Below are 15,531 nucleotides of genomic sequence, written 5' to 3' on the forward strand. Positions count from 1 at the left end.
AGGATGGAAGAGGTTTGAACAAAGCCCTGGGGGAGAGACGAGCTCTATCTGGGCAACTAGGGTGTCTCCCCAGAGGGGATGAGATCTGGGATGTGTTCTGAAGGAAGAGTAGGAGTTTCTGGGCAAAGAAGAGAGAAAAGCACTTTTTCTCCAGACTGAGGGTTGGGGGGAGGCTTTTGCCTAGACGGGATCATAATGATTATGGCTTTTTGGGGTTGGGGAGGGGATTGAGCTGTTTGGGGTGATTGGAACGTAGCATGTAGAAGGAGACCTGTTTTAAATAAACTTTATTTTTATGAAAACCAGTTCTTAATGCATTCAACAAGAATTTATTTGGGCACCTACTGTATGCAAGAAATTGAACTAAGCATAAATAGAACAGAAAGTAATCATCCCGTGTCCCCAACAAGAGCAAACATCCATCAGTTACGCTGCTCTGTGGGGCTTTCCTGCTGCAGAAGCGCTGAGCTGGGTGGTGGGCAGGAAACTACACAGTCCTCTGTGTAGGAAAGGTCCCTGCAGTGTTTACACACTTCGATCGAAGTATGGGATTCACTAGAGACTGAGGAACAAACAGGAAAATGCACCGAAGCTTAGCTATATCAAGGTCTAACCTGGGGAGCCTTTGGTTTGAAGCCAGGAGCCTGGGGCCTGCGGGCAAATTCCCAGGAATCTGAAGGCCTGCTCTGCAGCCGCCCTGGGAGCCTGCCCTCCTGGGCAGGCTGGAGTCTGGTTGCCGAGCCCAGCCTGGAGCAGCTGGCCGTCCCGGAGTGAGACGGGCTCAGGCGCCACTCAGATGGCCACACTGTTGGGAATCCGGTCTGGGGACAAGTAGTAATACGGCAGCTTCTTCTTATTATTGCGCTCGGCGATCACGCTGACGATGGTGTCAAGTTTCTTACGGAATCGGGCCATGGCCTCCTTTACAGGTGTCTCGATAAAATGCTCCTCCGGGTACATGCCTAGGAACAGCTGAGGACCCAGACACGACAGAGACACGTTAATCTGCGATGAGGCGATGTAAACTGACAGGCCTTGTCCCACCCCAGAGACCATCCTTTGGGAGGCAAGGCGTGTGCTCATCCCCCCAGCTCCACCTCCTGCCACCTGCTGAGAGCGCCCCGAGAATGCTCCTGGGCTGGGACCTTACAGATCGGTGCCCTGCCGCAGGGTATAAGGCTATAAGGACGTGTAAAGGTGCAGGCGGACGTGGAGGTGGGGGGTAGTCCTGGCCGTGGTGGGCATGTGGCCTGGTCCCAAGCAGCACTCCCGCCTTCCCGCCTGAACTCAGGGCAGCAGGGCCACAGGGGCCAGTGCAGGCCTTCTCTCCAGCCCAGGACGGCCACAGCCAGGCTCTGCTGGGGGTGGTATGCCCATTTGCACACCCACACAGATGCCTGCAAATTAAAACTAAGCGTACCTTTTAGAAACAAACTATGGGATTGTTAAAATTGGAAAGTTTCATACCCAGGGCTGGTAGAAGTGGGAGAAATATCCCGTGCTCTTGATGGGGTTTTAGATTTAGTTTGTGGAGGGCAATTCAGTCTCAACATTCTTTGACCAAGAAACTCCTCTACAAGGAACGTACTGGTTCTACGGACACACGTGCCAAGACCCATACATGCAGATGTTAGTGAGGGACCACGACATTAGCAAAGGTCCCAAAGCACCTCAGATGCCAACGAATGCCTGCGGGTCTGGGGCTGGTTCAACTGGCCCGTCATTCTGAGCAGCCATGTGCCGACACCGTGGGGCTGTGTCTACCGAGAGCCGGCTTTGGGATTAGCTTCGGTAGGTTGTATGTGCGTGGGAATGTCTCAGAAGATACCCAGGAAACTCTCAGCCCCACCGCTGGGGTGCCGGGGAGAAACCCACATGACGGAGCTTTGTCAATGGCGGGGGTGGGGGGTGCCCTTGTGGGGAGTGTCCCAGTGTCCCCCAGCTCTCCTGCCCCGCCCACGCTGAGCTCCAGCCAGGCTTGGGCCTGAGGGCTTCTTGGGCCCCTCCAGCCTTGCAAGTCAGGATTCCTGGCCAGCAGGGATCCAGCCTGAGCCCTAAACCACAGAACCCTGGGGTTGAGGAGCGGGTTAAACCTTCTGACTCCCGGAAGGGGCGAGAAGGCCTCCGGTCTCACCTCATTGTCCTGGAACTGGCTCAGCGCCCACACTGCACCCAGATGCCAGCAGGAGCGGCCACGGTCGGGCAGCATGTCCACGATCTGCTCGATGGTGACCACACCCTTGACCTTCGGTGGCGGGGCTCGCATGGTTGGGGGGGCATTGGGGATCCAGGAGTACCAGTCGTACTGTGGGGATGGCCACCGACTCGCGTGGGCACCTCTGCGGCGCAGCCTCCGCCCACCTTCGTCTCCTGCGCCTCCTCCCGAGTCCCCTCTCCCGCTCCAGCAAGGCCAGGGCAGGCCCCTCCCTCGGGCTGGCGCCCAGTGCTTAGCTCGGAACCAAACCGCACCAGGAACACCGGACTCCTGGCCCCGGGGCTGCCTGGGCTTCGTCCACCCCCGTCTGTCTGGAAGACGAGGAGGTGGGGCGGTCCGCCCAGGGGCCCTCAGAAGCAGTCAAGGTGGGCTTGGCCACCTCGCCCTGCCCTTGCCCACCTGGCCAAAGTTCACTGCCGCGTGCTGGGCTGAGGCCGTGAAGATCACCACAGTCAGGTACTCGGACAGCTTCTCCTTGGTCTTGATGGACTTGGGGAAGCCTAAGGCAGAGCCACGGGCTGGCTGAGGCCCCGACCCTGGGGAGGGACCCCCGACTGGCAGATACACGCCTCCACCCATTCTGCTTCCTGGGTTCCCACACGCCAGTGCTGGAGGGCCCGGGCGTGGGCAAGACTCACTGGGAGGGGACAGCCGCTTGGCCCAGTGTTCCTGTTGTTTCTGACCTGGGCTCTCAGGAGACACAGAAAGGCCCTGAGATGTCCCCTTGAGGCATACTGGTGGATAGGGGTCCCTAGGGGCTCTGGCCCCAGTGCCAGGTGCTAAGGTGGAGGCCACAGGCCAGCACTGCCCAAAGAAAGTCAGGGAAGAGCAGAAGAGAGGGCTGGGGGCGGGGCAGGGGGACGTCCCTACCTGAGGCCTTCTTGCCCCGCATGCCGTACATGTAAACATCCTTCACGAAGTCCTGCAGCTCCTGGTCCCCTTCCACCACCTGGTCGCTCTCGTAGTAGATGTCCACCACCTCGGCTGTGAACCTGGCCCGGGAGGAGAGGCCCGGCTAGGAGTGGGTGGTCCAGCCAGGGTCTGCAGAGCTGTATCCCAGGCCCCAGGGCAGAGCCCCCATCGGTGACGCTGTCACTCTTTAACGTCCAGACTCACGTCACATGCTCTTCCACCCCCGCCCCGCCCCGGCATACCCTCGTTCCCCCATCCCTGCCCGGACGATTTAGCCAGGCCCTGGCCCACTTTGCCAGCTGCCCAGCCCCCTGGCCGGGTCCATCAGCGCCCAGGCCCACACCTCCTGCTGCCCAGAGCAGGTCCCACAGCCACAGCACTCACGCCCTGATGGCCTCCCACACCAGGAGCCCGTCGTCCCGGTAGAAGTAGTAGGGGATGTCTTCTGTGTTGTCCATGCCCCGGGCCTTGATGGCCTCAGGGAAGCACAGGGAGCTGTAGGTCAGGTCCTGCATGGACTTCTGCACCATCTGCACGTGGCCACCGCCCCCTGTGGCGTTGGCCTTGAGCAGGAGGGGAGAGAGCGCCATGAGCCGAGGCTGGTTCCCCGCCTCCAGCCTTCCAGCCCCAAAGCTCAGCATGAGAAACTGTGAAAGGGCAGGAGGATGACCAGGCCTGCCAAGGGCTAACCTAGGTCTCTTGAGGTGGGTGGGAGGGACGTGTGACTCGGAGAATGCCAAGGGCAGCCCAGTGAGAGGTTACGGGGAGGAGCCTCTGCCCGATCAAGATGTGAGGGGCTGAAGTGCAGAGACTGGGAGCAGCTACAGGAGGGAGGGGAGAGCTCCCGCCCCGAGCAGCGCAGCAGGGACAGCTGGCAGGGTGGAGCCTGGGCTGGAGCAGCCCTCTGGCCAGGCCTGCCCTCGTCCTGAGCACGGGCTGCCCAGAGCCCGAGCACTGCTCTCTGGGACCTGATCTTTGGGCACAAGACGGGGGCAGATACCAGCCCCCAGGACCCTCACAACTCTGTTGAGAGCATCTTGTGTGCCAAGGTGAGGGCTGGATAGACGCACCAGCTGCTGAGATGCAGGCACACACACACGGTGGCTGAGTGCTCAGGGTACAGAATCTTCAAAGGAGGGCTTGGGTGCTGGGGGCCAGACACTGGTCCACTGTAGGCATTTGACCCAAGCAGGACCAATAGAGTTGCTCCCTGGTACTTTCTATTTGGATGGAAGATGATGTCACTGCGTGGGAACATGAGCTTGGAGCTCACTGTGATGAGGTCCTGTTCCCTCTCCCACAGGGGGAAGGCTGTCCGAGAACCCCGTCTGAGAGAGTGAGACCACACAGTTTAAAGAGTGGAAGAGTTCCATCCAGTGGCTTGTACCCTGGGGACATTATTCGAGTCCCTGGTCCCTGCGTATGAGGCATCCTGGTGGGCAGGGGTTGCTTGGGGGCTCTGGGCCCAGCACCTGGTGCTGAGAGGGAGGCCACAGGCCAGTGTTGCCCAGTGAGACACGGAGCTGGGAGCTGTGGCTCCCGAACCCGAGTATGTCCAGGCGTGTGAGATGATACAGTTCCTTTACAGCTGCAGCTGGTCTGAGATGGGTTTTGTCATTTTCCACCCAAATGGTGATTCAGCCCTAGTGATCATCTGGCCCGCTCACTAATGGGAGATGAGAAAGCAGGAAAGTTGCAGGTAGGGCTGCCGGGAGGGTCCAGGCGCGGTAAGCCTCCTGGGGGGTCAGAACAGGGGTGGGGTGCTGCCTGAGAGGATGTGATGGGCAGGGGGGACCTGAGCCCCCGCTGACAGGGCGAGTAGGCTGGGAGCACCGACGGCCTGCAAGGGCAGAGTGTGGGAGGCTGTGCTCAGAATGATGGGCGGCAGAGTGGGAGGGGAGATGCAGGTCCCCAGTGTGTAAGAGGTGGGGAGGCAGGAGGATGGAGAGGGGAGGGAGGAGGTGACGGGGAGACCACGGTGAGGAGGAAGAGCGGGTGGTGCTTGGAAGTGGCTGGGTGGGAGGGGTGGACGTGGGCCAGGGAAGCTGGGAGGCTTCACTGGGAGCACCTGCAGCCTCCCACCCTCCCCAGGCCTCCACCCCAGTGCCTAGGGGGCTGGACCTCAGGTTGGAGTGGAGGCCGCCGAGGTTCTGAGAAGTAGGTGCCTGCCGGGCCGGGCTCTTCGGGGCACCCACCTTGTCAAAGAGGCCGTACTTGCAGATGAGCTGCTCCCGGGCCTTGGTGTTGATGGCGACGGTGAACCGCACGTGTGCCACCAGGAGCTGGGTGGAGGGGCAGGAGGAGACATCAGAGAAGGCCGGTCGGGGGCGCCTGACCAGGTCTGTGCCTCCTCGGGGGTCCTCCGTGGAGGGGCGATGCTACAGGCCTCAGGGAGGGAGTGAAGCTGACATGCTGACCTTCACTGTGGAGCCGCTGCCAGCGGCCTGGGGGATGGGCGCCACTCTAATGCTCTAATGCATAATGGTCGTGATAAAAATGATAACAGTCAACACTTACACAGAGCATAACTGTGTGCTAGGCACTGTTTGAAGCTCTCAAATCTGTCAACTATTTTAACCCTGACAGTAATCCTAGGAGGCAGGCATACTATCTGAACTGTTCTACAGATGGGGAAACGGAGGCACATAGAGGTAACCTGAGCCTGCAGTCACCCCAGCAGTCAGTGCCGGTAGGATTTGGGAACAGAGGAGGGCAGTGACAGTGGGGGCTGCCGCCTGGGATCAGACAGGGTCACACTGAACTCTTCTGCCTCTTCAAAATCTGCCCACCTACCCAAGGCGAGCCCAAGCTGGAGTCAGGCCCCAGCCCTGTGTCCTCAGGAACCAGCAGGCTCAGAGCCACTTCCTTCCTTGGGGGTACTTACCCACCTCCCCAGCATCTCTCCAGGGGTCTCTTATGGCCACTCCCAGCCACAGTCCTGTGGGGATGTCAGTACCCCTCTTCCCTCCCTTCTCTCCCCCACCCCCCATATCTGGATACCCTCTCCCACCAGGTAAGGCAGCAGCTTGCTGTACCTTGAAAATGGGGTGCACAGCAGGCAGCTGGCGGTACAAGGCGATGCCAAAAACCTCAGACACTAGATGTGTGCGCAGAAGGTGGGTGATGGTCTGGTGGATGTGGAAGTCACAGGAACGCACCCAGATTTTGGCCAGAAGCCAGTCAGACTTTGCATCCGAAGGGAGAAAAATGGGGTTCTCATCTCCTGGGACCTGGTTGAGCTGATACATTGGAGAAAATACTGCAGTATTTCGCTCCAGACTGCAGCCGCAGAAGAGCCTGGCCTCTCAGGAAATTCCAGGAGAATCCAAATTTCTTAAACAGTGACTTTTGAATTATGAGAGGATCATGGAGGAGGGCAGAGGCCTAGAGATCGTATTTCCCATCCCAGCTGCATCACTTACTACCTGTGGGACCCTGGGCAATGTAGCCTTTCTGAGCTCTGGCTTTGCCATCTGTAACAAGGGCACAGTGTCTACTCACCTCACAGTTATTAGGAGAAGTGAATGAAAGAGCATGAAGGCATCAGCAAGGAGCGAGCACCGCCATGTGTGAAGGCTGTGGTCTTCCACCCGTTCCCCATCTCCGCTCCTCCCTCCTGGTTCCACCTGCTTCTCTGCTGCTGCTTTTTGGTCTCCCAACTTTCCTTTCCTCTGCTCTCCCCTTAAATGCTGCTGTTCCCTAGGCTCTGTCTTGGTGCTCCTGAGTTCCCTTCTGGCCCAAGATTAGCAACTCCAGTTCCTGGGGCTCTAGGGCCAGCATGATGCAGTGTCCCAAGTCACTGTCTCTTGAACCCAGCCCTGCAGCCAGGTGCCTCCTTAGTAGAGGCTGGCTTGTCTTTCCCTTCCCCGTTTCAACTCCACACTGGGGCAGGGGTGATTTTTTTTTCTAAAATGTAAATCATGTCAGGTCAATCCTGTCTTTAAAAACACCCAGTCACCTCTTCGTGCCAGAAAATAAGGTCGCCAAACTCCGTGATCTGGCCCTGACATATCTACATTATCCAGCCCTTCCTGCCCAAGCCCCTGGTCCCTAGCTTTGTCCATGACAACAGCCCTTGGCATTCCTGGGGCTCTCCCCTAGCGCCCGGTGCAGCCTCAGGACCTGACAGCCCAATGTCATGTGAGCCTGCAAGGTAGTTGCTGTCATGACCCATCTTTCTGAGGAGGACACAGAGCCTGGGAGGGGTGGACACATGGGATGAGAATGAATTGTCCAGAACAGAGGAGGAGAGTGGTGGAGCCGTCATAGGAACTGGGAGCTGGGCCGGGTGTTAGACTCTTGCTGGGAGCAGTGTGGTGGGAACAGGGTGACCCAGGAGAAGAGCTGCCTGAGATGTGGGGGAGCCAGACCAATTTGGGTCCTCAAGGTCATGCTAAGTATTTTGGAAGGTAATTTCCCTGTCTCTCCCTCAAAAACAGAGATGAGGTCCAATAGAAATATAATGCAAGCCACAGGTGGAATTGAAAATTTTCAGGTAGCCCTGTAACCAAGCAGGACCCTATGGGGGTCTTTCCAGGACAGATCCCCTCCATGTCCTCTGCCTGCCTCTTGTCTATAGAAAAACTTTAGCCTCCTAGGCCTTCCCTGAGTTCCAAATAATAAATTTAATCAGAGAAGTGAGAAAATGCAGAAATAAAGGAAAACAGTCAAGCAAGATAAAATAATATACTTTAGCCATTAAAACAAAGTCAAGGAACTTTAGTTCCTCCTCAAGGGCTATAGATAATATTCTGAGCCATATACTTTGAGCTGTTTTGCAGATACTGAAACCCCCAGCAGGTGGAAGAAATTAACTGTATGCTGCCCACAAGCACACAGACCCCAGACCAGTTGGAACCAGAAGGCTGATGCTGACTCCCGATTACCTCACCACCAACCAATCCATGAGCTGATCACATCCCACAAACCCGCTCTCTCACCCTGTCTTTAAAAACCTTTCCCTGAAAGCCATTGGGAAGTTTGGGGCCTTTTGACCACTAGCTGCCTGGACTCCTTGCTTGGGGCCCTGCAACAAATGCTGCATTTTCCTTCACCACAATCTCTGGAAAAGAGCCAGCTGTGCAGCTGCACCAGCCACAGACCTTAACCTGAATGGGAACCTTGTTCCCATCACCAGCGGTGGGAGCTTTTGCTGGGAGAGAGGAGCAGAGGCAGTCAGATGAGGACCAAGTACACACTGATAGATGAGCAGAACATCCCTGCTGGTGGGGGGCTACTCCTTTGAGGCCTGGATGGAAGTAGACGCGGATGGAAATGGTGCTAAGATACTTGTATATGCCCTTGACAAAAACCGAGCAAGAGGGTCAGGAAGGCTCCTTCCTGAGCTGCTGTGGGAGCGATGGGGAGGTGGGACTGGGGCATCGCTCCCCGTTTCAGGTGATGCATCTCAATGCTGTCACTGTGGACAGTCGCCTGGACAACCTGCAGCTCGTACCGTGGGGTTGGCGGCCCAAAGTCAGAGACCTCGAGCAAGTGAAGGGAGCAAAGCTTATATTGGCTTGCAATTCAGCAGCTTCCCACGGACCCCATAGCGGAGCAGTTCCCCGTCCTGAATGTAACCCGGTACTATAACACCAACGGGGACGTGGTGCAAGAGGAGGAGACTCCCTGCACCTGCTACGAGCGCCGTTCCCCTCCCTGGGCGATGACCGAGAAGCAGCTCCGGGAGTTCAACATCAGGGGCCGCTGCCAGCTGGCTCACTACTGTGGCTCCCAGTGCCCGCGGAAGGACTGGTGCGCCCACAAACAGCACTGTCAGGAGAAGCTGCGCCCCTTCCAGCACGAGCTCGAGCCGGAGCCTCGAGCCGCAGAGCAGCAGTGCAGCGCCCGCGCTCTCGGCTTCCAATCTCCCCGGGACTCGGCGGACGCAGGCTGAGAGCCAGACCCGGAGGTGCTGAACGAGCCGCTCCCGCAGCCGCGCAGCTGCCGGGGGCCCCCTCACAGCGCACTGCCGCAGCGTCCCCTAGTGCTCACCTAGAGCAGAGACAGCCGGGAGGCGCCCGCCAGGACCCTTCTCATTATCTCTATGTTAATTGTTCGTAAACTCATGTACAGTTTTTTGAGGCGGAGGACATGGGGGGCGGGGGGGCTGTCGTGGGAAGGTTCCTTAGGGTCCTGCTCAGTAACAGCCACAGTAATAAAAATAAAAACCAACGGGTGAACTTTATGTTATTAATACAATTTTATTCTACCCAATCTCTCTAAAATGTCATTTCAACATGTAAATAATAAAAATTCTATTTTTTTTCTCGTTCTAAGTCTTCGAAATCAGGTGTGTATTTTGCACTTCCAGAGCGCCTTGGTAGGGGCTAACCACATCTCAAGGGCTCTAGAGCCGTGGGTGGCCAGGGGCTCCCACGCTGGACAGACCGGCTCTAGACAGCCCACCCCGGGCCTGCTCACCCAGGACAGAGCAGTGCAAGGAGAGCAGAGTTTGACCTTCACGATATTTTTGGTTGTTTGTGAATGCAATTAGTTGTCAACCTTTAAATATCAGTACTTTCACATAAAAATCTGGATTAATAGGTTTTCTTGGAAAATTAGGAGGTCTGCGAACTCTGAAACCATGTTTTCATAGAACAACACTCCAGCCCCTTTTAACAGTCCCAGCTTTCAGGCTCCCCACTGCCCCACCTCTCCCCTGGCCCCTCCCCTTCCCCACCCCCTGCCCCGCCCCTCCCAGTGCTTCGCTATTTTGCACTGACTGCGCGGCCCCACCCACACCTGACTCTGCTGGCAGAGCAGGTAGGATGCCTGCTAGGCTCTGGTGCATGCTCTGTGGCCAAGGAGACCTTCTGCTGCATGCTAGGGGCTATACTTGTACTATCTCATTTATCCCTCACCGTGGCCCTGCAAAGCAGGTATTCCTTGACATTCCCATTTTACATAGGGGGAAACTGAGGCTCAGAGTGGTTTAGCAGCTCTCCCAAGTCACAAACTGGTAAACAGCTGAGCTGGGAAGGGACCCAGTGCTCTGCCTACTCCTTGGCAGTGCCTCTGGCCTTTCTCTCCACTCTCACTGCTTAGTCCAGACCCTCACTTGCTATCATCCGGAACTCTTACACCAGCCTTGCAGGTCGCTATGATTTGGGCCTTCCCTCCCACACATTCTTCCCACCCTCCCCACTCCCCTCCAGGCTGGTAGTGATGCTGTGGAACTCCAGAACGCTTGGTGTTTTGTGTTTAAATTTTGGGAGGGGTGGTGATAAGGATGTAGCCTTTTGTTTCTGGTTAGGAAAGATTATATACTTACCGTAAAAAATTCCAATCATTACAGAAGAGCACAAGAAAGAAAGAAAACATTTCATAATCCAGCCTCTTTGCATATATGCATATTTGTGCAATTTTCCACACATTGATTAGCGTTATAATCAAGTCTGTTGCTACTTTCTTTTGCTCACCTGTGCCCCAGCCAGTTCCATCCCAATGTTCCCAACCTGGTGACCTGTGTCCTTCTGTGACTCCCCATGCCCACAAGAGTATCTGGTCACATCTGTGGTGGGCCCTTTCCTTGCATTCAGTTGACATAGAACAGATTGTATAATCTCTACCCTGTATCTTGCTTTCTGCTGTTAACTCATAGCTGACTCAGGTCAGCTGGGATAGATCTCATTTATTGGTTGTAAAGGTGGCGTAATAGTCCATGGTCTGGACATAAAAGGTCTCTGGAGGACAGGGTGCTTCAGAGGTGCCTGAGAGTGGTGAACAAGGTTCCTAGCTCGGCTTACTTCTCCATCACTTGTCCCTTTACCTTTTGCATCAGTTTCTGAAGCATAGGGCTTCTTTCTGATAACAGTCTGGGAACTCCTTTGGAGGAGAGGTGCCCCAGAGACTCGGAGACTGGTGAGCCATGAACTTTGGAGCCAGAAGGCCTGGCTCGAGGCTCAGCTCTGCCGCTGACTACCCCTGTGCCTTGGTTTCCTTATCTGCTTAAAATGATCGGTAGCACTAGTGCCTGCCTACTCAGAGGGTTGTAGTGACAGTTACATAAATAAAGGTAGGTCCTGGTCTGAAACCCTGGTGGCCAAATGTTTCAGAATTCATAATTTTTAGGATTTTAGCAGTGTGTCCATTTCATCATGTGACACCTCTCTCCCCCTCCCTGGGTCTGGGGCAACACAACATTTTACACTCAAATATGTTCGTATTTCTGCAGTGAAACGTATGCATTTCATACTAAGTGAGAGAAAGCCTCTTAAATAGCCTCTCCTGTTGGTTCACAGCAAGCTTTGCTGCCAATGAATTTGCTACACATTTTTGGTAAGTCTAAGAGCTTTAGAATTTTTTAGATTTCAGAATCCAAGGGGTTGTGTGTAGGCAAACCCCTGCAATAGCCTTGGCGGTTAACATCTGGCAAAACTAGCTGCTATTACGCCCACGGCACCCAATGCCTGGTTCATGGCTGACTCAAAGTACTGTTTGCTGAGTGCTTGTCTGCCTTCCCCTTAGGGGCCCCTGTGCAGCCTCCCCCGTTCATGGACCCACACCTCATCCTGGCCCGGGTGTGGTTTCCTGCTGTCTGCATACCAGCTCCCACAGTGTTGCAGTGGCCTCCTTCTCCATCATCTCTGGTGGAGACAAGAACCCCGGGGCACATGAAGGGAGCATCTCAGGACGGGAACAGTTCCTGAACTCCATGGTCCCCTCTTGGCAGCCTCAGCTTCCAGCTCAGCTCACAGCCTCACTTGCCTGGGCTCTGCTGGCGTTTTGATTTGGGGCTGGTCACGACGCTGGGGTGGGGAGCCCAGTGTGCTATCCCAAGGCAGGTCCTCCTCAGAACCAGGAAGTTCTCAAGGGTATCTTGGGGAGTGGAGCCCTTTCTGCCCATTGTGGTCAGCCCTCTCCAGGACTGGCAGGAAGCCCTAAGTTCCTGTTTTTCCTGTCTACCTGGAAAAGCCTTCAGCAGGACACTCAAGGCAGAGCTGCCTTCTCCTCCTAGAGCTTTGGTGGTGCCACCCAGGAAATCCTCCCTGAGCCCTGACTGCTGAGGGTAGAGCCGCCCGGGAAGAGAACAGGTCCCCTCAGCCTACCTGGATGGCAATGGGGACAATCTTGTTGGCCAGATTCTTGTACAGCAAGCAGATGGGCGCAGCAAGAAACTGCAGAGTGCAGGGGTCTGTTTTGTTGACATCGATGCCATCCAACAGCTTGAAGTCCACGATGAAGATGTTCCCCAGCTGTAAGAGGCAGGAGGAAATACATGCAAGTCAGTTGCAGCCTGAGATGGACCCAGCAACCAGGCGCAGAGGGAGGGAAAGGGGGCTCTGGCTGCCCTGGCAACTCAGTGGAGCTCAGAAATTTGTAAAGTTCTTGGTCCTCTAACTCAAAGGCTGACTGACATCAGTTTTCACAGGTTGCGGTGGGCTCAGTAAGGTGAAGGAATGGCAGTGGCTCTTCCGTACTTGCTGTACCCGAAGTCTGCCTGACCCTCGTGAAGGATGTTGAAAGATCACCCGGAAGGACACAGTTTAAGAAGAAGAAAATAGGCAGAGTTTAGATGAAATAAATGAGAGAAGTCAAATGCCAAGAGTGATGCTGCAGGACTCCACTTACAGAGAGTTCAAGCTGGGTAAACTCAGTGTCAGGGTCAGGACCAGGGCCACCCTTGGGAGGAGAGACGGAAAGGGGGCAGGTTCGCAGGTGGAAGGCTCTGAGGGGTGGGGTCTACAAAAGTAGGCGTCCACCGCGTCAGGAGGGGGTCGTCAGGGCCGGGGGAGGTCTTTAGAGGTGGGTCTTCAGGGGTGAGGAGGTCTACAAGGGCGGGGGGGGGGAGTCTGCAAGGGTTGTGTGTGCTCTGTGTCCTGGTCTGAGGCTGGTGGCACAGCGGGGTAAGGTGCAAAGTCATTGGGCTTGCTGCCACTCCTGATTCGTGCCCTTTTCCATGGATATCATACTTCAATATAAAACAAATATGCACCTGGGATTTGGGGAAGGTAGAAAGCCGCCCACCCCAGACTACACCTGAGTCCCCTAGAGGGAGCTTAAGCTGAGGGCCGCAAGGGCTCCTTTCGCCAGAGCTGGAAGAGTTCGGGTGCAGGACAAGCAGCGCTTCTTCTAAAGCCTTTTGTGTTTTAAGCTAGCAATGGAGGCAGGGGTTGCGGTCCGGCTGGGGAAGGGGGTCGGGTCTACAGTACGGTGGACACTGGTCAACAGGTGCTCAAGTCAGTTGCACGTCCACGACTCTGCCTACAGAGGGCGCGCGGGGGCCACTGTGCAAGCGCTTGAGGGGACCAAGGCACTAGAGAAGCTCAAAGCCTGGCCATCACCTTCCTCCTTTCTTCGGACGCAGAGGACCCTGGCAGTTGTCTGACACCAGTGATGAGCTCCGAGCAGTCTGCTCGAGATGCATTCAGGGCAGGAGTGGGACGGGGTCGGGGAAGGAGGGGATGGTGCCCTCGGCCAGCCAGGGCAGAGGGAAGTGGGGAGAGGCTGCTTCCAGGATAGCAAGTGATGGCCCCTTGGGACACCTTGGCCAGAAGTTGGAGACACTAGTCCCGGTGGGCACAGGGTTGGCTGGGCTTCTGTGATGGGCTGGACAAATGCCTTTCAGAGCGGATGTGGCCATCAGTGGCCACTGTGCAGAAGAAACGGCTGCCGATCAAATCTTGAGCGGACCCAGGTTGTTTAACTTGATGAATGAAAGGCTAAAGGGAGGCCCTGGGAACCCGGGGGCCTGGGATTTGGGTCTGCCTATGGGGCATTTCTCTGTTATTCCAGGCCACCTCCTCTCTCTGGGCCTCAGTTTCATCCTGCTGGAAAGTGAGAGCACCAACCCTATCTCTCAGTTGATATTCTAGGTTCTGTAGAAGATGCTGGTGGTCTTGCTTGTCTGGTATTCCTGTCCTCTCCTTTTGGTCGACATAGTCCATTCTCCTGACCATAGCGATTGGTTCAGGGAATTATCCCAAGCTGGACCCATGACACTTGCTGGAAGTGTTGGGAAACAGGGACTTTCTTTCTGGGATTGGGTAATGTTTGCTAAAATGGTCGAAGGTAAGTCTGAAGCTGTTGGTGGTCATCTTTACCTCCACAAAAGGACACCTTCCTAAGAAAAAAAATCCAACAGAGGCAGAGAATTGAGAAATGGAGAAATGATGCCAATGGATTACCTGAACCTAGGACCCAGCTATGCCTGAGCTAGTCGCTTTGCTTCTTCTTTTTTAAAAAAACTTATTTATTTATTTGGTTGCACCAGGTCTTAGTTGCAGCACGTGGGCTCCTTAGTTGTGGCATGTGAACTCTTAGTTGCGACATGCATGTGGGATCTAGTTCCCTGACCAGGGATCGAACCCGGGCCCCCTGCACTGGGAGCATATTGTCTTATCCACTGTGCCACCAGGGAAGTCCCCTCGCTTTGCTTCTTGCTGTTGCCTCAACCAATGCACTTCTTATGATCTTTGTGACTTGAAACTACAAAATCCTAATATAAAGTCTAAGAACTAAAACACTCTTGAAGAGTTGTGACGATGACTCAAAAACAACAGGGGTAGAATTTCTCTATTCATGTTGCAAAAGAATAATTGCACAGGTAAAGATTAAAAGAAAAAAACTTTGGAGTTTTAGTAGGCCACAAACTTAATGTAGATCATAAGATGCTGCCAAAGAGAAGTAGCAGAAATGACTGTGGGAATTAAGAACCATATTGTAGGGGATGGAGCGATGTATGTGTAAGAGACGGGTGGTGTGTGTGTAAGACTCCAGTCAATGGTGGCTATTGGATTATTGCTTCACCACCAAAACCACAGCTGAGCATCAAGACCATAACTCGAAGGAAAGACGACCATTGTGGTGGCAAGGACTCCTGCGCGGAGGCTGTCCCCCTGCCAGGGTGGCTGGATGCTCAGTCCCTTCCAGTTCTAGGATTCTCTGGCTTTTAAGATTCAGTGATTCTCTGATTTGAAGTTTGAAACCAACAGCACTGAATCAATGTTACTACGTCCAGCAATTAAATCTACAGGGGAGAACTGCTGTGTGTGCCTGTCTACGTGGGGACAGGTTGTCACCTGTCCACATGACCAGGTGGGGCAGGAGCCCTGCCTGGGGACTTCAGCTGGGCAGGTGGCCCTCCAGAGTCAGGTGGGCAGGGTGTGAGGGCTGGGAGGTCTGTCCACAGACGGCACTGACCATCGCTCTCTTTCTGGGGCCCCATGGTGAGCTGAGCAAGCAAGACAGGGTGACTGGAAACAGCAGAAGGCCGCCTAGACACCTGGGGCAGGTGGCAGGAGGCCTGGTCATCCTGGCTGTAGTGGGAATGGGCCAACTGATGGGAGACTAAGGCCAGTTCCCAGAGCCTCAAGCTCCTGGCATGGAAGGCGGCTGACGCTGAGTCCCACCAGAGGAGGAGGTTTGAACCCCTTTCTGTCTCAAGAGTACAATAGTCTTGG

At 55.3% G+C, this 15,531-nt stretch overlaps 1 protein-coding gene and 1 pseudogene across 5 annotated transcripts in view; one reads left to right on the forward strand and one right to left on the reverse strand.

The window, feature by feature from the left end:
- Window positions 1-404: 404 nt before the first annotated feature.
- Window positions 405-15,531, reverse strand: part of ALOX5 (arachidonate 5-lipoxygenase) — a gene marked incomplete at its 5' end in the record, with an annotated part of 54,085 nt that continues 38,958 nt past the window's right edge. Inside the window, 8 exons of one of the 4 annotated variants that reach the window (XM_082673553.1) lie at window positions 405-972; window positions 2,135-2,305; window positions 2,615-2,715; window positions 3,086-3,207; window positions 3,512-3,594; window positions 5,323-5,409; window positions 6,163-6,366; window positions 12,178-12,324. In XM_082673553.1, coding sequence (XP_082529679.1) covers window positions 793-972; window positions 2,135-2,305; window positions 2,615-2,715; window positions 3,086-3,207; window positions 3,512-3,594; window positions 5,323-5,409; window positions 6,163-6,366; window positions 12,178-12,324 — 1,095 coding nt within the window. In that variant the 3' untranslated portion in view covers window positions 405-792. Of the gene's footprint in view, window positions 973-2,134; window positions 2,306-2,614; window positions 2,716-3,085; window positions 3,208-3,511; window positions 3,691-5,322; window positions 5,410-6,162; window positions 6,367-12,177; window positions 12,325-15,531 lie in introns of all 4 variants that reach the window. The other 3 variants (XM_082673552.1, XM_082673551.1, XM_082673554.1) reach the window with 3 other exon arrangements.
- On the forward strand, window positions 8,307-9,023 carry LOC309834692 (zinc finger MYND domain-containing protein 19-like; annotated as a pseudogene). The gene has a single exon. The product of its transcript is annotated as a zinc finger MYND domain-containing protein 19-like (transcript).

The sequence above is a fragment of the Grampus griseus genome, assembly GCF_964374135.1.
Source record: "Grampus griseus genome assembly, chromosome: 16".
In the NCBI taxonomy this organism is placed as follows: Eukaryota; Metazoa; Chordata; class Mammalia; order Artiodactyla; family Delphinidae; genus Grampus; species Grampus griseus.